Source organism: Actinia tenebrosa, unplaced genomic scaffold (assembly GCF_029948245.1).
Source record: "Actinia tenebrosa isolate PJP-AT-01 unplaced genomic scaffold, QUT_ActTen_1.0 PGA_scaffold15__27_contigs__length_11533743, whole genome shotgun sequence".
Lineage (NCBI taxonomy): Eukaryota > Metazoa > Cnidaria > Anthozoa > Actiniaria > Actiniidae > Actinia > Actinia tenebrosa.
In genome coordinates, this window is record NW_028292575.1 from 11456745 (window position 1) to 11480502 (window position 23758).

At 36.8% G+C, this 23758-nt stretch overlaps 3 protein-coding genes across 3 annotated transcripts; 1 reads left to right on the plus strand and 2 right to left on the minus strand.

Annotated features, from left to right (window-relative positions):
- Positions 1–5070: 5070 nt before the first annotated feature.
- Positions 5071–7357, minus strand: LOC116300234 (uncharacterized). Its single transcript, XM_089030908.1, has 5 exons — positions 7200–7357; positions 6873–7010; positions 6447–6520; positions 6088–6188; positions 5071–5990 (listed from the first exon to the last, which is right to left on the minus strand). Exons 2-5 carry the CDS (start codon positions 6989–6991, stop codon positions 5847–5849), a joined length of 438 nt encoding a protein of 145 aa, XP_088887034.1. The 5' UTR covers positions 6992–7010; positions 7200–7357; the 3' UTR covers positions 5071–5846.
- An 8609-nt stretch (positions 7358–15966) lies between these two features.
- Positions 15967–19039, plus strand: LOC116300174 (uncharacterized). Its single transcript, XM_031708980.1, has 2 exons — positions 15967–16041; positions 16846–19039. Exon 2 carries the CDS (start codon positions 16876–16878, stop codon positions 18349–18351), a length of 1476 nt encoding a protein of 491 aa, XP_031564840.1. The 5' UTR covers positions 15967–16041; positions 16846–16875; the 3' UTR covers positions 18352–19039.
- Positions 18673–23696, minus strand: LOC116300180 (sorting nexin-7). Its single transcript, XM_031708991.2, has 11 exons — positions 23566–23696; positions 22656–22859; positions 22152–22262; positions 21711–21875; positions 20989–21184; positions 20634–20764; positions 20419–20487; positions 20243–20329; positions 19790–19900; positions 19474–19626; positions 18673–19122 (listed from the first exon to the last, which is right to left on the minus strand). Exons 1-11 carry the CDS (start codon positions 23656–23658, stop codon positions 19036–19038), a joined length of 1407 nt encoding a protein of 468 aa, XP_031564851.2. The 5' UTR covers positions 23659–23696; the 3' UTR covers positions 18673–19035.
- Positions 23697–23758: the final 62 nt, after the last annotated feature.

Genomic DNA, 23758 nt, shown 5'->3' on the forward strand with positions numbered 1-23758 from the left:
TCACTGCATCCTAGTGTATCCACTGTATCCTAGTGTATCTACTGTATCCACTGTATCCAGTGTATCTTAGTGTATTCAGTGTATCCACTGTATCCACTGTATCCACTGTATCCTAGTGTATTCAGTGTATCCACTGTATCCACTGTATCCATTGTATCTTAGTGTATCCTAGTGTATCTTAGTGTATCCTAGTGTATTCACTGCATCCTAGTGTATTCACTGCATCCTAGTGTATCCAGTGTATCCAGTGTATCCACTGTATCCAGTGTATCCTAGTGTATTCAGTGTATCCTAGTGTATCCACTGTATCCACTGTATTCTCTGTATCCTAGTGTATCCAGTGTATCCACTGTATCCTAGTGTATCCACTGTATCCAGTGTATCCAGTGTATCCTAGTGTATCCAGTGTATCCACTGTATTCTCTGTATCCTAGTGTATCCACTGGATCCTAGTGTATTCAGTGTATCCACTGTATCCAGTGTATCCACTGTATCCTAGTGTATCCACTGTATCCTAGTGTATCTACTGTATCCACTGTATCCACTGTATCCACTGTATCCAGTGTATCTTAGTGTATTCAGTGTATCCACTGTATCCACTGTATCCTAGTGTATTCAGTGTATCCACTGTATCCACTGTATCCACTGTATCCACTGTATCCTAGTGTATTCAGTGTATCCACTGTATCCACTGTATCCATTGTATCCACTGAATCCAGTGTATCTTAGTGTATCCTCTATATCCTAGTGTATCCACTGCATCCTAGTGTATCCAGTGTATCCATTGTATTCTCTGTATCCTAGTGTATCCAGTGTATCCCCTGTATCTACTGTATCCAGTGTATTCAGTGTATCCACTGTATCCACTGTATCCTAGTGTATCCTAGTGTATCCACTGTATCCTAGTGTATCCACTGTATCCACTGTATTCTCTGTATCCTAGTGTATCCAGTGTATCCTAGTGTATTCACTGCATCCTAGTGTATCCACTGTATCCTAGTGTATCTACTGTATCCACTGTATCCACTGTATCCAGTGTATCTTAGTGTATTCAGTGTATCCACTGTATCCACTGTATCCACTGTATCCTAGTGTATTCAGTGTATCCACTGTATCCACTGTATCCATTGTATCTTAGTGTATCCTAGTGTATCTTAGTGTATCCTAGTGTATTCACTGCATCCTAGTGTATTCACTGCATCCTAGTGTATCCAGTGTATCCAGTGTATCCACTGTATCCAGTGTATCCTAGTGTATTCAGTGTATCCTAGTGTATCCACTGTATCCACTGTATTCTCTGTATCCTAGTGTATCCAGTGTATCCAGTGTATCCACTGTATCCTAGTGTATCCACTGTATCCAGTGTATCCAGTGTATCCTAGTGTATCCAGTGTATCCACTGTATTCTCTGTATCCTAGTGTATCCACTGGATCCTAGTGTATTCAGTGTATCCACTGTATCCAGTGTATCCACTGTATCCTAGTGTATCCACTGTATCCTAGTGTATCTACTGTATCCACTGTATCCACTGTATCCACTGTATCCAGTGTATCTTAGTGTATTCAGTGTATCCACTGTATCCACTGTATCCACTGGATCCTAGTGTATTCAGTGTATCCACTGTATCCAGTGTATCCAGTGTATCCTAGTGTATTCAGTGTATCCACTGTATCCACTGTATCCATTGTATCTTAGTGTATCCTAGTGTATCTTAGTGTATCCTAGTGTATTCACTGCATCCTAGTGTATTCACTGCATCCTAGTGTATCCAGTGTATCCACTGTATCCAGTGTATCCTAGTGTATTCAGTGTATCCTAGTGTATCCACTGTATCCACTGTATTCTCTGTATCCTAGTGTATCCAGTGTATCCAGTGTATCCAGTGTATCCACTGTATCCTAGTGTATCCACTGTATCCAGTGTATCCAGTGTATCCTAGTGTATCCACTGTATCCACTGTATTCTCTGTATCCTAGTGTATCCACTGGATCCTAGTGTATTCAGTGTATCCACTGTATCCAGTGTATCCTAGTGTATTCAGTGTATCCACTGTATCCACTGTATCCACTGGATCCTAGTGTATCCAGTGTATCCAGTGTATCTACTGTATCCAGTGTATCCACTGTATCCACGTGTATCCAGTGTATCCTAGTGTATCCAGTGTATCCAGTGTATCCACTGTATCCTAGTGTATCCACTGTATCCATTGTAATCTTAGTGTATCCTAGTGTATCTACTGTATCCAGTGTATCCACTGTATCCAGTGTATTCAGTGTATCCTAGTGTATCCAGTGTATTCTCTGTATCCTAGTGTATAGTGTATCCTAGTGTATCCACTGTATCCTAGTGTATCTTAGTGTATTCTCTGTATCCTAATGTATCCAGTGTATCTTAGTGTATCCACTGTATCCAGTGTAACCCTTAATTCCATTGCATACTGTATTCTCATAGTGCATTCACATTCCAAGTGTAATATCAGTGTTATCTACTTTATCCTAGTTCATCTACTACTTCATGTAAGACTTCATGAACTGGCACTCACTCACTATTAACTAAGGTTTACTGGGTTCCTTTGATAACATTGGATATCCTTAGTTATTAGAAATCCTAATTATATTATTCTCAATGTGCCTTTTTTAATTTTTACTATCCCTAGCTATAATTCATGTGATAGTTGCATGAATACCGAGAACCGATAGGCGTAATAAGCCTGGTATATATACCAATGGCTTCATTACCAATGTTTGAGGTATTTAAGTGTCATTTCATACTTGACAAGGTTTACACACACAAAAGTTGAGTATTGTGCTTAAACAAATGATTTTTTCAATTCTTTATATATAGAAGTGCTTAAATGAGATCTCTCATCACGCTGAAAACTAATTTTTATCCCTTTAATAGGTGATAACAATTGGGACAGTAAATGGTGTAAGAGTGTCTTTAAGATCAGGTGGAATAGGAAAGTGAAATGTAAAAGATTTTTTAAAGAATACGATAGAAAAAAGTCTGATCAGATAAGAAATTACTCCGGGTGGGGGGGGGGGGGGGGGGGGGGGTTGGGGGTTGGGAAGAAGAGGGTATTCTGATATAAAAAGGGTGGAAATGATTTTTTTTTTAATATTTTTTTAAAATTTGGGCTTGGTTGTGGCTCATTTTTTTCCCCTAAAAGAAACCAAATTTTTAAAACACAATTTAAACCATTTAAAACAAGAAGTGTTGCGTTGAAAGCAATGAAAAAATCAAATGCTTTCTCTTGTTTACCTCTTGAAACCATCAGTTGCATACTGTAAAAGATACCACAAATGATTAAAACCTGCAGCTTTCCATTCTAACCCCTACAAGGGAGAACTTGCAATTTTAACCCCTAAAAGATATGATGCTCATCACACTCCTCAATATATGGGAGTTACCCTCATGAGGAATTACTAATTCTAAGGTTGTATCTATAGACATGAAATAATATCCCTTGAATTCATGATCAGCTGAGTTAAATATAATTATTATATAAAGCCCTACAAATAAAAAGAAAACCATGTCTTGAATAACATTAATTTGGAAGCCATTAATCCTTTACGGGTAACTATCCTTTTTGGACTGAAATCAAATTTTATACAGAAATTGCAAACCCTGCTTTTCCCATTTTCCAAAACAGGGTACTGCAACTACCATTACAATATTTAACCAACTTCGTGATTGCTCAATAGCAAGCTGTAAAAAACTACAGGGACTGTGGAGACACGGGGAAGGGGGGCCATATTAAGCTTCCTACTTATCCCTTTTGTATACTGGTCTATTGTATTTTCCAATTGGTCCTCTTTTCCCCCATAATAGTCTCCAATCTAACCCCTCAGAGCATTCTGAAGGGGCTTCTTATCCCATTTCCCAGGCAAAATTGTACCCATCAAAGTCTAAGTTCAAATCCCATAATCCCACCCTACATTTTGCTCAAATCGCAATTCCATTTCCATTGTTGGTGATTTTGTTATGAAAAGCAAATTCCTCATTACCCTCTTTCCAGGATACTGTACTGCCTTTGTTCTATTTCAATACATTTGGACATAATTCTCATTTGACAATGAAATTTGAAGCATTTTATTGTTTCTAATTAGAATACTTATAGCATCATTATTACTCTAATAAAATCAAATTATCATGCACTATATCTCATTACTAATAATAAGGCACTTATTAAAAATGCCATTAAATAACCATGAAAACTTACTGATCCTTTCAATGTTTAATGCAACTTTTAACAAACTTTTAACATTTTATTTCTGAATAACTTATAAATTTATTTTGTATCATTTAATACTAATTTTTTTAATAAGTATCATGAGCATGGCCTATTGCTGAAATATAAAACTAGAGTAATTCCAATAAACATGGGCACTATAAATTACCCAAATAGACTACAGTACTAGACGCTAAACGTTTGGAGTCCTTTTGTTTGTTTGCATGCATATTATAATAAACACTATAAATAACCAGCCAACACTATTGGGGAGGAACGTGTGAATTTTATGTGAAAAGTATGTGATAAACTTTACACACTTTTTCACATAAAGTCATGTGAAAAGTGTGTGAAAGTTTCATGTGAATACCATGTGAAACGATCGTAGTCCTTTTCACATGTTAAAAGTGTGTGAAATGTATGTGAAATACACAAAGCAAAAAACTACAAAAAACATGTGAAATTCATGTGAAATCAAAAGACCACATGAAGACCATGTGAAATAGTTAAGTGAAACCATGTGAAATACAAGTGAATAAATAAGATTACACACACACCCACACATTCATTTCACACATGTGAAAAATGTGTGAAAAAACATGTTTACCATATGTGAAAATGATCAGAAAATTAAAAAAACCACACCTGTAGATGTTTGATCTGTAACTTTAATGTTATTGATAAAATTTCAAAAAATATCTATACATTCTCAAAATCATTAAAAATATATAATATATATATATATATATCCACACTTATAAATCCAATAAAATTTCAAATCTATGCATGTTCATAATTCAAAATAATTATATATAATAATCCCAACAACAATTCAATAAAATTTGAAAAATCTAGAAATTGAATACTTTTTAAATAAAACTTGAATGTTTTTATATTCATGCCAACTTAGCTCATGCAATGATAATGTAAAATTATTAAAAATTCAATGAAATACAGCCATTTTTGATCCAGTATGTAGAAAAATATGAATTTTAAAAATCATGATAATGAGTGGCAGAATTGATACATGGTCTATTATATATGTCATATAAATCTGTTTAAAAAAGAAAGTCCAAACTTGTCTTGGCTATTCTCCTACGCTTAGTGGGAAGGGGCTGTTCATCATGGAGATCATCAGTTACTGGTACATATGCATAACCCTTGTACCTTTTACATGGCTTGTTGGGAAGTGTAAGGATGGGACACTGTGTGGGGGATGGTGTGGTGAAATCTTGGTCATTTGTTGGCGGTGTACCTGTGATGGTAGTGTGGTTGTTCGTGGGGGTGGAGGTTCAGGAGGTTGCAGTTTGTTTGTTAGTAGGGGTGGCAGCAGCATGTTTCTTTGTATTATTGGTGGTTGCACCGTGTTTGTTAGTATGGCTTGTTTTAGTGTGCTTGCTTGTAATGGTGGTTAAGCACTGTGTTTGTTGGAAGCGGTGATTGTAGTGTGCTTGCTTGTACTGGCAGTGGCACAATGTTTGTTTGTAGGGGTGGCAGTAGCATGTTTGTTTGTACTGGTGGTGGCACCGTGTTTGTTAGTAGGGGTAGCAGCAGCATGTTTGTTTGTACTGGTGATGGCACCATGTTTGTTGGTAGCGGTGGCAGTGTGTTTCTTTAAATTATTGGTGGTGGCACCGTGTTTGTTAGTAGGGATGGTCGGTGCTTGCTTGTAATAGTAGTGGTGGCAACATGTTTGTTGGTAGATTGAAGATTGTTGACCAACAGCTGGTTCTCAGGCCAATAAAAAGTCTCTCCAACCTGAGAAATATATAAAAGTGAATCAAACATTATTATACTCTGATTCAATCTAACTGCTTTTCGTTTATAGTACTACTTATATACACTGTTATTCTACCTTTATTTCATGGAAGAACTTCTTTCTGTTTGGTGATTCCAAAGAAATGTTCTCACTCCCAGCCGGATACATTGACTGTAAAATAAGCTTTACAAAATCACCTGAAAATAATTAAAAATTTGTATCACCAATATTATTTAAAATAAATTTAAACACAAGAAAAGCAATGCAATAGGGGCATGATGAGATCCATGGCTAACTATATTGTTCACATTATCCTTTTTCAATCTCACTCAAATTTCATGTCTCTGTTCTTTTAAACCCTATGCCTGCTAGCTAGCCAGAAAAATCATTTATATATTCCATGTTACATGTAAATAATGTATAATATTTTATACAGATTCAATTTGATGACATACCTTTTCTTTTGAGTGCCGTAAGTATGATGCTCTTCCAATTTTTGTTGCCCCATGCATCACAAGAAGGATTATCACTGAAAAAAATTATATACATAAATAATTTGATTATGGGAAGATTGAAATGCAGGATATCAAATTTATAAAACTCATGATCATGAATTGTTATATTTTAATGAGCAAAAAACAATAGAAGTCATGACCGTGAAGAGTAGTGTTGTATATCTGATACAAAATCATGCATCCTGATTTTGCATAACCTTTAGATTAGATTTTCTTGGCCACATTGACTTCTATAATCATCAGTTAACAAACAGATTTATAGTGCAGACAATTCATGAACCATGAAAAGCTGGAATAATAACAAAACAACTGCAGGCATTCATGATCATATTTACTATTGCTCTTATAATATAAAATTATACTTACGAAGAACACAAGTTGAAACCAGTTTCTTCATCTGCCTCCTTGTCTAGTTCTCCTGAAATATTGTCTTTCACTACATCTACAATGGCTGTAATTTTGCCCTTAAGGTCTATCACAGGCATCGTTTTTGTATTTATTGAGCTAAAAAAAGCCCAGAAGAATTGGTAACCAATACAAAATAAACCAAATATAACCTCTGAACCACAGTACTAGGACCGTGAGGTGGAGTACAGTTTTTCTGTAATTACGGTTTCCCTCTGTAAATAAAGTGTATCAATCTAAAGCTACTAGTGGCTCTCATATTATACAAACTGATGTTGAATTTATTACCTGTTTGGCACGTTTCCAGTGTATAGTGTTCTTTAACATGTTCCGTCTATACCTTAGGCTCTCAGCCAATCTTTTTCTTATTTCCCTTTTATTTTCCTGGCCATCTAGTTCTGGAAGGGCAGTGGTGATCTAGGATAAATAAATAAAATAAAGTTTAACATATATCAAAAATGTATCAATTTAATATATTTCTTTTCTTGATAAATTTTGTAACTGTAAAATATTGAGCATAATAAATTTGTATTTGTATTTATTTGTATTAGGAAGGTTGTAGGCAATAGGGTCAATGGGAACTCTATAATAATAATAATAATAATATAATAATAATATATATGGCTTATACAAGTCTGTTCTAAGCGCTTAGTAACATAACGTTAAAGGAATAAATAAATAAGATAGATAATTATAAAGAAAAAGCTAACTTAAATAAATGAGTCTTGAGTTTAGATTTAAATAAAGATAAACTGGAAATATCTCTAATTGAACAAGGTAGAGAGTTCCAGAGGAGCGGAGCAGCAACTGAGAAAGAACGTTGACCATGTGACTGGAGATTATAATATTTTGATATGAGAAGACCATGCCGCTTTGTTTCTTTCCTACTACCAAATTATGAAAGGGCTGTGAACATGTGGACTTGACCGGATACTACAAGTCAAATAGTGTGTTATCAGGTTTCTCAAAAATATACTTACATCAGCTTGAACATTTTTTCCATTTGCTTGGGTAGAATCTCGCTTAGTAGCGGAGGCTCTTCAATGCGTGTACCTTATGGCCATTCGTCTTTTTGATAAAATTGAATTCTCGATTTATTAAATTTGGCCCCAATTTTCGATTTTTTTTATTAATTAAGATTAAACTTTGAATTCCATTTTTTCAATTTTAGAGTTTTTGTTTCAATAGTTGAAAAAATTGACAGATACAGAGAGCAAAATCCCACACCTCATGGCCATTTAAGGTTTTAGCAAATTAAATTATCTTTTTAGTTTTTGGTTTCTTTTTTTTTTTTTTTTTTTTTTTTTTTTTTTTTCTTTTGCGCTAAAAAGACTATCACTTCGATCATCCCCCTCCCATTTTACCGACTTCAAAATGACCAAAATCAAACTAATAATGAGGTAGAATAAATAAATCAAATGATCAAAACATGAAAAAGATGATGAAGATGATCTAAAGATTATAACCGTAACTTTTGCAAATACACAAAATGTACATTCGTTTACCAGCCTTGGTTAATAAAAATGATCAAATTGGTAATCCCAGTTTGTAGGATCACCAAGGAAAACAAGGCCCAACAACTTTTAAGTTAAAATACATTTAAAATACATTTAATTTGTTCAATGTCATAAATAGCAACAGGCAAAGATGTTTCTACCTTGCCTTTGACAATGATCTCTTTAGTTTTAGTCAAATTAATCTTCATATGATTATTATTTGCTCATTCCAAAATATTATTATAACTTCCTGACAAGAATGGTCATACTCCTGGTTAACTAAAGTACTAAGGGGCAAATCATTGGCATACTTCACAAGTATACAGTCTTTTGACTAAACGTTGTCGTTGATCGGATCATCCCTACTCTCCTAGACCGAAAAGGATACAGAGAATACAGTGGATACACTAGGATACACTGAATACACTTAGGGATACACTGGATACACTAGGATACACTGGATACAGTAGATACACTGGATACACTGGATACACTGGATACACTAGGATACAGAGAATACAGTGGATACAGTGGATACACTGAATACACTAGGATCCAGTGGATACACTAGGATACACTGAATACACTAGGATACACTGGATACACTAGGATACACTGGATTCAGCGGATACACTGGATACAGTGGATACACTGGATACACTGGATACAGTGGATACAGTGGATACAGTAGATACACTGGATACACTAGGATACAATGGATACACTGGATACACTAGGATACATTGGATACACTGGATACACTAGGATACATTGGATACACTGGATACAGTAGATACACTGGATATACTAGGATACAGAGAATACAGTGGATACAGTGGATACACTAGGATACACTGAATAAACTAGGATACACTGGATACACTAGGATACAGTGGATACAGCGGATACAGTGGATACAGTGGATACAGTAGATACACTGGATACTCTAGGATACACTGGATACACTGGATACACTAGGATACACTGGATACACTGGATACAGTAGATACACTAGGATACACTGGATACACTAGGATACACTGGATTCAGCGGATACACTGGATACAGTGGATACACTAAGATACACTAGGTTACACTAAGATACAATGGATGCAGTGGATACACTGGATACACTAGGATACACTGGATGCAGTAGATACACTGGATACACTGGATACACTAGGATACAGAGAATACAGTGGATACAGTGGATACACTAGGATACAGTGGATACAGTGGATACACTAGGATACAGTGGATACACTAGGATACACTAGGATACACTAGGATACACTAGGATACACTGGATACATTGGATACACTGAATACACTAGGATATACTGGATACAGTGGATACAGTGGATACAGTGGATACAGTGGATACAGTAGATACAGTAGATACACTGGATACACTGGATACACTTAGGATACACTAGGATACACTAGGATACACTAGGATACACTGGATACATTGGATACACTAGGATACACTGAATACACTAAGATACAGTGGATACAGTGGATACAGTGGATACACTGGATACTCTAGGATACACTGGATACACTGGATACACTAGGATACACTGGATTCAGCGGATACACTGGATACAGTGGATACACTAAGATACACTAGGATACACTAAGATACAATGGATACACTGGATACACTGGATACACTGGATACACTGGATACACTGGATACACTGGATACACTGGATACACTGGATACACTAGGATACAGAGAATACAGTGGATACAGTGGATACACTAGGATACACTGAATACACTAGGATACACTGGATACACTGGATACACTAGGATACAGTGGATACAGCGGATACACTGGATACACTGGATACAGCGGATACAGTGAATACACTGGATACACTGGATACATTAGATACACTGAATACACTAAGATACACTGGATACAGTGGATACAGTGGATATAGTGGATACACTGGATACACTGGATACACTAGGATACAGTGGATACAGTGGATACACTGGATACACTGGATACACTAGGATACAGAGAATACACTAGGATACACTGGATACAGTAGATACAGTGGATACACTGGATACACTAGGATACAAAGAATACAATGGATACAGTGGATACACTAGGATCCAGTGGATACACTAGGATATAGAGGACACACTAAGATACACTGGATTCAGTGGATACACTGGATTCAGTGGATACACTGGATTCAGTGGTTACACTGGATACACTGGATGCAGTGGATACACTGAATACACTAGGATACAGTGGATACACTGGATACAGTGGATACACTGAATACACTAGGATACACTGGATACACTGGATACAGTGGATACAGTAGATACACTGGATACACTGGATACACTGGATACACTAAGATACACTAGGTTACACTAAGATACAGTGGATACACTGGATACAGTGGATACACTGAATACACTAGGATACAGAGAATACAGAGGATACAGTGGATACACTAGGATAGAGTGGATACACTAGGATACAGTGGATACACTAGGATACAGTGGATACACTGGATACACTAGGATACACTGGATACAGTAGATACAGTGGATACACTGGATATGCTAGGATACAGAGAATACAATGGATACAGTGGATACACTAGGATACAGTGAGAGAGCGTCATCATGCACGATAACATAAAACACACCGCCAGGACATTATAATCAGGCATACATGAAGTACTCACCCTAATTTCAGTCAACAATCAAGAAAAGATCAAAGCGTTTTCTCAGACCCTGAGATCTCGCCAAGAAAGAATACTACTATCAAAGCAACAAGTCAGGAATGGCCTCCACAGATGAAACTATCAGACGATGAGGAGGAAGTAGAAAAGAAGCTATCGCTATCTGCAAATGTTGAAACATTGTGGAGTGTAAATTCCAAGTGTGATGAATGGTTGAATCGATGGATTCAGGGAAACCATGGAAATTACACACAAGAACTTTAAATTTATACATTATTGTACCATCTTATGTATTCGTGCTTTATATATACAAAACATTATATACTGAATAGATATAAATACGTTCTTTTATACAAGACACGTCCATGCAATTTATATGATTTTTTAATATGAGAAACGTGTCACTTGCACATGTTGGTTCAGAGGCAGGATTATGAATTTTTTAACAGTTCACTTCAGACAAAATCTTTTCTTCTGGGGTTCTAGAAGTCACCAAAAGCTCTATGGTTACCAAAGGTTTCTTAAAGTGTCCCTAATGCCTGATTACAGACCAATTTAGAACAAATCCTCACATTGTCATAAACACGTTTTGTTCAAATTTTTTTTTTTCGTTTCAAACGAATTCCTGATTTTTTACGGCACGAAAAAGTTGGCAAAATTCTCGTGTCCACTCACTCTCGAAATTTCACTACCGCGTTCGAGGAGCCTGAAAAATTGTATAGAGTTACGTCATCGGGGTGATACACCAATTTTTTTGTGGGTCAAGAGTGCTTTTTTTAAAAGTTTTAAGAAAAAAAAAAAAAAGCCGAAATATTGAGCTTTTACTTATTGTACGAGTGAATCCACCTTGGAAGAATGCGCAAGTCTTTCACTTTTGGAACGTATCACCCCGATGGCGTAATCGCATCAGTCCCCCTTACGCGCGGTCCTTATATGAAAAGGTGCGTTTTCAAAACTCATTTAAAAATCAGGAATGCATCCAATTTCAAAAAAAATTTGGATTTTCATGAACATATCTTCAACTTAAATAAGGTCTGTGATTAGGCATTAGGGTACCTTTAAGCCGAACACTGTCCGAAAATGTTTCGTTTTCGTACTTGCGCCTGCGATATTTGTGAATGCGGTCGGGCATCTCAGAAATCGTCTATATTTATATAACTTCAAAACAGAACCCGGCCAAACTTGTTATTGTGATTATTCATTGGAAAGCGAATATAGAAAATATTAAGGGATTTCACCCAAGTTGTAATCACATGCCTTTTGAAACTTGACCGATCTTCTGAACCTCATGTGACCATGTCACGCTGGCATTTTAAAAATACACTGTTCAAGATAGTATTACTGGGAAATCCCGCGGTCATATGCCTCCCAGGCTGCTATAAGCCCACCCAGTTATAAGCCCACCCAGTTATAAGCCCACCCAGTTATAAGCCCACCCAGTTATAAGCCCACCCAGTTATAAGCCCACCCAGTTATAAGCCCACCCAGTTATAAGCCCACCCAGTTATAAGCCCAGCCCACCCAGTTATAAGCCCACCCAGTTATAAGCCCACCTAGTTATAAGCCCACCCAGTTATAAGCCCACTCAAGATATAACTGACGTTCCCCAGTTATAAGCCCATAATGCATTTTTGGTATCTCATGTTTGTTTTGTTGATGAACATAAAGCTGTTTGACTGGAAAAATAAGAAGAAACAACTAATAACTGTTTCCCCTTCATCCTAAACTCTTTTCCCCCCAGATACAAGCCCTTACAAAAATCCATACGAATGAGGTGCCTCGGGGCTTATAACCAGGATTTGACGGTATGTAAATAGCATACCTACTTCATTACTAAGAAAAAATCTTGGAAAACCTTACTATATCCAACAACACATCCCCGCTTATGTCTGGGAGAAAACCCCTCGCGCGCTATAGACTTCTCATGGAACTATCTTTCATTTATATATCAGGTGTATCATACGATGTACCATGGCTTTCTCAGAAGTAAACCAAAACTTCTTCCGCCTGTACTACGTTGTAAATGAGTTTGGAACCAAGGCCTTGAATGAGCTTCTACGTTACTTGGTACACCAAACGTTCCCATCAAGCTCTGCCTCAACCATGACGCTGAGCCAATTTCTCGCCCTTCCTCAAGTCATGAATGATTTGTTGTTTCCAGCAAGAACAAGAAATTTTCTGGACCCAATGCAGAAAGATCTCCTTTATCCCTCCGGTGCTCCGTCCATGACGTTGGATTATGGAGACCTTGACATAACATTGGTAACAAAATTACTAAAAAAACTGACTGTTTTTTCGGGGGTTTTGAAGCAACCCGGTTCATGCTCAAGCCGGACGCTTTGGACAAATCCTACAGTAAATGACCAAAGCTCTTATCCGCTTGAAGCAAACGTCGTTTTGCTTAACAACAACGAAACTCCATCGCACATTTAAAAAAGCCGTCTTTACCTACTACAGTATTTGAAGCGGATTTTGACCATGTTAAAAGTTTGGTGATGAACATCATGAGAAGGGCGGGATCAGCAGCTTTCAAAGAAGATGACATTAAAAATTACGAAGCGAGCCCTTTGTCACCCGAAAAACTCCAGGAAATGACTGCAAAATTTCTTGAAAGTTTGGAAGCGGCTGAAGACCTCAGAGATGAGGTTAGGAGTTTGATAGACGAACGAACACAGCGCACAGAAGCAAGGCTATTACACGAGATTGCGAGGTCAATGAATTTGAGTGTTTCCTCAATCATTTCTAATATTGCATCGCTTGGGATGGTGGTTTCCGCTTATTTCTGGATCGAAAAGCAAGTCCAACAGAAGATAGAAAAATATTTTGAGGAGCTAAAAGAATCTTGTGGATGCAGAAATTACGACAGTAGTCGTGATAATTTCAGAGGACGCGGATATCGATACTACCGATGACGCAGAACGAAACAGTAAAGTCAGGCCGACGTCGTACTATATGGTACTTTATTTGATTCCTGCTAATAAATGTATTTGGTGATCCAAGCGTTTGTACCATACATGTGGCTATAGCTGAAGTAAATTTGAATTTTAAAATATCGAACGTGGCCTATCAGACACGAGACGAGTCAAGATGAAACCAGGAAACCAAGCTTCATGATAGCATAAAGGTGCACACTGGAATTCGTTCTTCATGGAAAAACAAAGATGTATAAAGAATGGAAGAGAAACAGATTGACAATTTGAAAGCATTAGATGCTTAGTCATAGTCCTAGGTCGGGGCGGCCAAAGGGATCAAAATACTTGTTAGAATGCATGATAATTTTATAAGATATTCAAAAAGAAGTGCTAGCAAATCAAGTCTTTTTATTCAACGTGAAGTTGTCTTGGTATGGGAAACCTGTAGCAATTGACTGATGTACGTCCGCGGTCGTTCGCGGTAATATACAAGCTAGTCTATCTAAAGCAGAGAGATTTAAAGTCAAGTCTTAAAGTCTTGATTTTTGTATTCTTTTAGTTTTTCATTTTTCAGTTCGATCAATGTGATGTTCTTCATTGTATTTCTGTTTTACTTGGCTATTTGTCGTCTTAGTAGAGAGTAACTGTAGTAACACTTATGGACTGGGACCGACAGAAACTAGGTGTTTCTGTGCTTCATAGGATTATTAGAGATGTAACTTTTCTCATATACGTATTTTCCTTTAGGCTTTACTAACCCACGGGATTGAAGCCAGAATACTGGCGACTGAGTAGCTCTATTAATACTAATAAATATCTGAATTACAATCCTAGAAATCTTCTTTTATCGTGCTCAATTATATTACTTCTAAAGCCCGGAATTACATCCTCAGCTGCTAAGCCCATCTATAAGCCATTTATCTATGAACACGTCATTCAAATCCATATCTGGGTATTCTTGCACAAGAATGCACATTTCGCGAGAAGGGAGACTACAAAAACAAAAACAAAAACAACAACAAAGGCATTTTACGACTTGGCTGTCACAGGCAACCCAATAAAGGCAACCCAGTAAAAAGTTTTGAATTTTCACCTTTTGAATGGCCATAGATAATCTTAATGTATAGCAAAAACATGCCAAACTTCTAAAACTTGTTTCCCTCTTCTAAATGCCCTAATTTTGAGTGTTTTTTAATTTTGGAAAATCAGGAACCGTACATAGCTGGAATGGACTGGACTTCGGTTGGCTGGATCGTACGGAACGTAGACGTTTTTTTACGCCGAATTTGCATCTTCTATCCTTTGATTTTTATTTTATTATAAATAACCAGTGATTCTGTTTCGAAATTTTGTACACAGAAAAAGCAAAAATTTTTAATGTTTTTGATCGTGGCACTGGTTTGAGTCTGTGAAGCCGGTCAAGGCAAAGGTTTTTCAAAGGACTGTATACATCGTGTATATATAGGTGGATCTGTGGATCGTTACAGATTTTTACGACAAATTTTCCTCCATTAAGACGGTATTAAGATAAAATGGATGTTATTTGGATGTGACTGGAATGGATTGGTTGTGACTGAAATGGATCACAAGTTATCATATTACTTCTAAAGCCCGGAATTACATCCTTAGCTGCTAAGCCAATCTATAAAACATTTATCTATGAACACGTCATTCAAATCCATATTTGGGTACTCTTGCGCAAGAATGCACATTTCGCGAGGAGACTGCAAAAAAAAAACAACAAAGGCTGGGCTTCTTGCGACTCTTCTGACTCGGTACCAACATGCAGCTTCAGCACATCCTGCCATGCGTGTAGACACTAAGAAATTATGGATCAATAAACGAACGCTCAATAATTTCTTCCTACTTCTTTGCGGTCGTACAAACAGTTCATAACGTCCAGCGGACATACCCAAGAAATATGACTTGAAACGGAAACCCGGGATGACTTATCGAGACTATTTCCTCATGTTGTTGTCAACAATTCTATCTAAATTCTGAGGTAAGCTTTCAATGAATAAAGTAATTTTGTTAATGAATTATTTACACTTTTAATAAACTAATTTAATTTAACAAGCTATGAAGAGAAGACCGGAACGTATTGATCGTTAGTACAGTATACTTATGTCGTTATGTTGATGGCACGACTAGGCTTTCACTACCGCAGCTCAGTCTATCGATTGCAAGCACTTGAGCGAGGAAATAGGCTAAAACTAAGCATAAAAATAATGCAATGGATAGATTTTCTTGGAATACAGAATTATGACCATCTACTAACCAAGAATCTGAAGTAAAAAACCACTGTTGGAAAGTCGACTCGTAACGGCAAACGCCACTTAAAAATAAAATTTCGAATACACCGTTAACAGCCTAAATGTTTGAGCTACTATATGTGCCAAATTCAGAACTATTTGAGTGTTTTTGACGCAATAGGACCGAGCGAGTTTAAAAATTCGCTAAATACTAACTCGCAATTTACCACCTTTTCGGCGCTAGCCGTCACGTGTCATGAAGTTCGGACATTGTTCGCAAGAAAAGCTTCAATCAAGTTAGAAAAATGATATTTTGCTCGCATTCAGAAAACTAGCTAAACAAACCAAGTAAATAATTCGTTTAAAAAGTCTGGTACACTCGTAAGGAAATCCGAGAGCAATGTCCGAACTTCTCGGTGACCGTAACACAATGCTAGCGCCGAAAATGTCAATTATGTTTGAGTCACACTATACCTCATGTCACAACATTCCAAATACAGGCTGACTTGAAAACAATTTTTCATTGATTATTTTCTCATGGAACTATCTTTCAGTTATATATCAGGCGTATCATACGATGTACCATGGCTTTCTCAGAAGTAAATCAAAACTTCTTCCGCCTTTACTACGTTGTAAATGAGTTTGGAACCAAGGCCTTGAATGAGCTTCTACGTTACTTGGTACACCAAACGTTCCCATCGAGCTCTGCCTCAACCATGATGTTGAGCCAATTTCTCGCCCTTCCTCAAGTTGTAAATGATTTGTTGTTTCCAGCAAGAACAAGAAATTTTCTGGACCCAATGCAGAAAGATCTCCTTTATCCCTCCGGTGCTCCGTCCATGACGTTGGATTATGGAGACCTTGACATAACATTGGTGACAACTTTGCTAAAAAATCTGACTGTTTTTTCGGGGGTTTTGAAGCAACCTGGTTCTTGTTCAAAAACGCTTTGGACAAATCCTACAGAACATGACCAACTTTTTTATCTGCTAGAAGCAAACGTTGTTTTGCTTAAGAACAAACGAAACTCCATCGTACATTCCAATGAACCGTCTATGCCTACTGAAGAATTTGAAGCCAATTTTGATCATGTTAAAAGTTTGGTGATGAACATCATGAGAATGGCGGGATCAGTAGCGTTCAATGAAGATGACATTGAGCAATACAGAACCAGCCCTTTGTTGCCAGAAATTTTTCAGGAAACGGCTGCAAAGTTGCTTAAAAGTTTGGAAGCGACTGAAGACCTCAAATATGAAGTTAGAATATTGATAGAACAAACACAGATCAAAGAGAGGAAGACGAGAAATCGAGGTGTTATTTTGTCCTTGTTTATTGTTACTGTTGTAATTTTGGGGTTGTTGGCATCGAATAGAATAAGCGCGGATCGCGAGTTTGAAGAGGGAGTGAAATCAAGAGAAAAAATAGAAAAAGAAGTCGAGAAACTAGAGGAATCTTTAAACTTAAAATCATCAACAAACGCAAGGAGAAAAGAGTTCGAAGAGGGAGTAAAATCAAGAGAAAAAATAGAAAAAGAACTAGAGCAACTAGAGGAATCTTTAAATTCAAAATCATCAACAAACACAAAAAGAAAAGATAGAATTGGACTGGCAAGGGTACACTTAAAACGAGACAATAGTCAAGATCTTGAAACCAGGAAGCAAAAACTTCGTGATGCGATAAAAATGCAGCCTTTTATTTGTTCCTCGTGGAAGAACAAAGATGGAAAAATGAAAGAGGAAAAGATTGAGAAGTGCGTCGAGTGGCTGCTGAAAGGAAATGTTCACACCTCGTTTGTTTCTTTGTCAACATCATCACATGAATATGAACCGACTACTTTTGCTTCTACTCGGGCAACGCCAAAGGAATGGATCAAGAAAGAAGGATTTCATACAGAATATGAAGAACTAGTGAAGATACATCCTCGCAAACATAAAAAACCCTTGAAGGGAACCATCGGTTTAACGCTTAAGTCGAAGCAATTATACTTGAACGATTACGTGAAGGGAACACCCGAAATGTGTACGAATGAGATGCACAATTTGTCGAAAAATGAATTATGAAGGAATTCAAACATGTATAGATGATCATTGTGGTCTGGAACCGGTTTATACGAAGGGTGGATAGCGCTATCCGACGGATAAATCTTATCCAGTGAATAAATTTATTGGATAACAGCATCGATTTATCCACTGGATAAGGATTTAACCGTTGGATAGCGTTATCCACCCTTCGTACAACTGGGAACTGGCCAATGAGACGCGATAGATGCAAGACATCTCGGAAAGGGGGATGTACACCTCGAGCAGCGATGCAAAAATCTCGCATTCAGTTAGTAAGTCTATCTAAAGTAGAAAGATTGAAATACGAAATCACGAACTAAATTCGGTTTTTTAAAGTCATTTATTTGTTCCATTCGTTTATTTTATCATTTTACAGTTCGATTAATGTAGAGTCTTTATAATATTTCTGTTGTACTTGTTGTTTTTGGATCTAAAAGCAGCGAGAAACTCCAAAGTATAATATTCAGTATTAGTTATGACAGCCACTTCGGGATGCAACAAAGAGTGGAGCTTCAACCTCTTCATAGTTAGTGACTGTTGGGGAAAAAAACTAAGCCTTTTTTCTGGATACATAATGGCGTTTTAATCAACAGAATTGGATTTAGTTTTTCGAAAGCCATTACGCGAGAACATTCCTAGTAATCTTAACAATTTTTTGCAATTTATTATAATAAAATATATGAGCTAAGGGTGGTCTTCGTGAAGATCTTGTGACTCTTCTGACTCGGTACCAACCAGCAACTTTAGCACATCCTGCCATGCGTGTAGACACTAAAAATATATGAATGAATGAATCAGTGAACGACTGAATGAATGAGTGAGTGAGTGAGTGAATGAGTGAGTGAGTGAGTGAGTGAGTGAGTGAGTGAGTGAGTGAGTGAGTGAGTGAGTGAGTGAGTGAGTGAGTGAGTGAGTGAGTGAGTGAGTGAGTGAGTGAGTGAGTGAGTGAGTGAGTGAGTGAGTGAGTGAGTGAGTGAATGGAATAACGGACGGACGGACACGAACGAACGAATGAATAATTAGCGATTCGGAATAAATGGCATGAATAAACGAATCAGTGACAAAATGAATGAATGCCAATAATTTCTGAGCACGAACTGACGAGCTTCAAGCAGGACTCACCTCTTCATGATAGGCTATGTGTCTTTCACTGTAATCTGTGATAAGTTCTCTAAAATCTTGTCTCTTGTGCTTGTGCCATCGATCGATATCAGCCTTCAGGTCAACATTTGCACACTCCATCTTGTCGAGTCCTGTTTCCACCAACTTGGAAAGCTTTGAAACAGAGTGAAAAATACTTCATTTTATGGACACACAGACAGACTAAAGACAGACAGATAAGCAAACAAACCTCTTGGAAAGCTTCGAAACAGAGTGAAAAATACTTTATTTTATGGACACACAGACAGACTAAAGACAGACAGATAAGCAAACAAACCTCTTCAATATTTGCATCCAACTTGTCCTTTCGCTCTTGCCTTGCCTGTTCAGTGTCTTTACCAAAGAGTGAACTAAATCTTCCACCTCCACCTCCATTGGGTTTTTCAAGCTGTAGAGAGGAATATCTGTTAAAATTGCACGGCTTTTTTGAGTCTGACTGGATAGGATTTCATATGAGATGAAAGTGAAACACTACATAAATTTGAACAAGACTGATGTGTTCCTTGAACACAGACTCATTTACTCATATCGGCGTAAAAATGTTTTACAATTACCAATGGTAAGGTAAAGAATGCACAACTTCAACAATACAAAGACTTTGGAAATCCACAGACCTTGTCTGGAACATGAATATTCTACACAAAAATATATAACCCTAAGCAAGAGAACGTGAAACTGGAGCATTGTTATAACGACCACTAAACTAGAGAGACTTGTGGCTTATTCTTACCTCTTCTCTCTCTGCCCTTTTTCTGTTCAATTCTTCAAGTGTCACTTCATATTCCATTTGAGTGGTATCCCGACTCTTCAGTGCACTCTAGAAATAGATAGAAAAATCCCAAATGCAGAAGGTGCTGTCAAATTTGGTAGAGTTTTCCAAATAAAATGAATAAATATCTAACCTACCTTGATAGCATCGGTGTACAAAACGTACTCTCTTAAAGGTTCCATGAACTTGGAGTCTTGAACTCTGAGCTGAGTTGGGAAACAAGAAAAAAACTAACAGATTATACTTACTGCATACATATCCTTATAAAAATAAGAGAATAAAGGGACATTAAAAAGACAATCTAGCACATCTTTTTCTTCTTTTGATTAAATACAGTGTAAGTGTGACATACCAGTTTTTTGAGAGCAGAACAGTTCTTGTCTAGAGCATCTGCCATTCCTGTGAGAGGATCTGCTAGCTTAGTCTCCGAGTTAGCCCACAGGCGAAAGATTGGAATAAATTCTATGACATCTTCTAGCAAATCTGCAAAATTCCATGAAAAAAATTATAAAAAATCCATTTTATTCAGAGAGGGTGACACATGACAGTTGCCACTGATAAACTTGTGGCTCTCTATGATTAACGTCTTCCACTATTAAATAAAAACTGCCATTTTACATGGTCATCTGAACCACTCTTATGATATCAATGGCTTCTTTGCTGCCAGCACATATAGCTAATCAAATATACGAATTCACAATTTTTACCAAAGCGGTCTTTAGCGATTTTATCAGTGATGGTTTCCATGGTGACCATCTTTTCTCTGAATGCCTTGTTGTATTCCGACATCTCTTGGAATTCTGGCTCTCTTGTTTTTAACATCCATGATGAAGCCGCATTTCGCATGGAATCACTCATACGAGATATTAAACCTGGTCCTGACTTCTTAACAGATGTAAGCTCCTATAGAATAATAATTATATAAAGATAGACTCATTTGTAAGACGCAGTTCAGGAAGATCCTGGTGTTATGCGTGATGCATAATTCAGGCTAAGACAAGTACATGATACTTGAAGATAGAAAAATGTAGAGCATTTCATGAATTCCAGGTTTACTCTGACACATGATTTTTTGCTGGAAATGATTCATTAGATTTTGTGAACAGATAAATTCAGTTAAGATTCACAATTCCTTAATGTGCCTCAAATTATATGCGAGGCTTGAATTTTAAAGATGCATTACCACTATTTTCATTGCTATGCGCTCATTGAGACATTGGGCAATATGCTTCTGTCAATCAAAAAATTGGTTGGTGCCTTTATATTCTCTGATTGGTGGCAGTGTATTGCACTATTTCCCTGTTGCGACTACTTGTATCAATCAGTGTGTAGCAGTGAAAAGAGTGGTAAACAAAATCTTGACACCCCCACACTGCTATGTGATAATTATAGAAGCTGTAGATAAAGCGATTTTGTATTTTCTTCTTACCCATGACTTAGCAGTTAAAAACACATGTAGGCTGTCATTAAATGACATAACTGGATGATCTGCTATCCGCTGCATGAACTTGTTCAAAGAATTTTCTCTTGCTTTAAGAAACTCCTGCGAAAATCTGCCAAAGTGCTTTGAGAAGGAGTGCTTTTCAGGTAATGGCTTCAAAGGGAAAAGAAGAAAAAACAAGCATATAAGTTGAAAAGCTAGAATATATTTTTCAAACAGCAGCCAGGAGTGCCTTTCTAGGTACAGTGGAACCCTGTTAAAAAGGACACCATTGGGATGGACAAAACTGTCCTTATTAACGTGGTGTCCCTATTAACCGAGGTGTCAGAAAAACAGCTGAAAACATATTTTTAACCATTTATTTTTACTGTACTGTAAACCCCTCTTGAAATGGATCTGGGTCTGTCATTGCAGTGTCCTACAACTTACAGGAATAATATGTGTTGGGTAGGATTCCAGTAATCTCTGTCTCAGCCATAAAAAGTCTTGATATCTTCTTCTGACGTTATACTCTGGATGATCAAACTGACCTCTGGTTGTCTAGAAGAAACAGTAACAAATCTTTAATAAAGGTGACTAGGAGACCTCAATTTTGGTCATTCCAGTCAATTAAAGCTGTATGAACCTGATGTTTTATTTATAGTGTGCAAACTGAGAATAGTAGTAAAAAATGTAGCCGACATTTGATCAATTTCTAAATACAGATTCAAATTTTAAACTGGTAATGCATTCTTGACTCTAAGTTGGGTTAACAAGAAGGGAATTCTTCTGTGGGGTCATATTATCTTGAACCTCTAAGAAACTAGAAAACAGTTCAAAATAATTGGGGTTTAAAGATATCCATGGTAAAATTGTAGTTATGCAAAGTTATGTTTGAGATACCTGGAGTTTAAAATAATAGACTCCACTGTATAATCACTGTTTAGCACATACCTTAGTGTTGACGTTATAGCTGACATAACCTTCTACATGTTTTTCTGGATCAGTCACTAAGACATACAGATCCTTCACAAGATGTCTGCTGTCATCATCATCATCATCATGAACCTTGAGTGATGACATCAAAGATGATGACTCTCCATTGAAATCAAAGCTTGTTTCCTTGTTGAAACCTGAATGACCCACTGCAGCATCCCCCTATTGTTATAGCAACATGTATCAATATAATACATAATTTGATAAATTGGTTGAAAGCCGTTTATCAATTATTCAGGTTTAATTAAACACATGTGAACAGATATTCACATTTTTAAATTGATTCATAAGTTCTTTTTTCTGACATTTCTTTAGCGAAATTCCCTTTTTGAAAAAAGAAAAACAAAGTCCTTTTCTTTAAGTCTACATGTAAAGCTTTGTAATAAATTATGCCTCAAACGAAGATATAAAAATATTAAATTTCAAATTAAAGAAGAATTTAGTTAAATACTTTAAATGAGCGATAAACATCTAGAACTCAAGCGCATAAGCTTATCAGATCTGAAGTCAAATTTTAGACTCTTGTCTACGTGTCTCTCAGGATTCAATTTCAAATTATACTTTGCTTAGTCTTACATTTTCCTCTTAATTAATTCAATATTACTATTAATTCCTAAGTTAAATTGTAAGACGGCTGTTTTAAAAAATAACCGCATAATCTCTAGCTTTAAGAGTTGGTTTAAAGAAGCAATAATTTCTTTTAAAATGACTTAAAGATAACTATATTCCTCTGATCAAATACTAAATATAGCGTCTGAAGGACACTTCGCTTTTTAGTTGTGATATAAAAGCACAACTAGATGTTGAAAAATATGATTTTAAAATACACCGATATAAAGAATAGACTAATATGTAAATATATGTTTACCTCGTTCAAAGATCCATCCAAAGATTCATCAGGAATAACCTTATTATCATCTGAAGACGAAGGAAAGTCAAGATCTTCTAGAGGATCCGCCATGTTGATTACGTTCTAATATATCAAGATCGATATTCACTCGGCATTCGTAGTCATCCCAAAATAAATTTTCGGATTCGGATACTTTTCGGATTATTATCGA

Coding starts and splice junctions, on each gene's coding strand:
- LOC116300180 (XM_031708991.2), bottom strand. CDS start 23,658: ATGGCGGATCCTCTAGAAGATCTTGACTTTCCTTCGTCTTCAGATGAT. Junction 21,876..22,151: donor ACCCAACACATATTATTCCT/GTAAGTTGTAGG, acceptor TTCCCTTTGAAG/CCATTACCTGAAAAGCACTC. Junction 20,765..20,988: donor AATCGCTAAAGACCGCTTTG/GTAAAAATTGTG, acceptor GGAATTTTGCAG/ATTTGCTAGAAGATGTCATA.
- LOC116300174 (XM_031708980.1), top strand. CDS start 16,876: ATGGCTTTCTCAGAAGTAAATCAAAACTTCTTCCGCCTTTACTACGTT.
- LOC116300234 (XM_089030908.1), bottom strand. CDS start 6,991: ATGCCTGTGATAGACCTTAAGGGCAAAATTACAGCCATTGTAGATGTA. Junction 6,521..6,872: donor GGTTTCAACTTGTGTTCTTC/GTAAGTATAATT, acceptor AATTTTTTTCAG/TGATAATCCTTCTTGTGATG. Junction 6,189..6,446: donor TACGGCACTCAAAAGAAAAG/GTATGTCATCAA, acceptor AATTATTTTCAG/GTGATTTTGTAAAGCTTATT.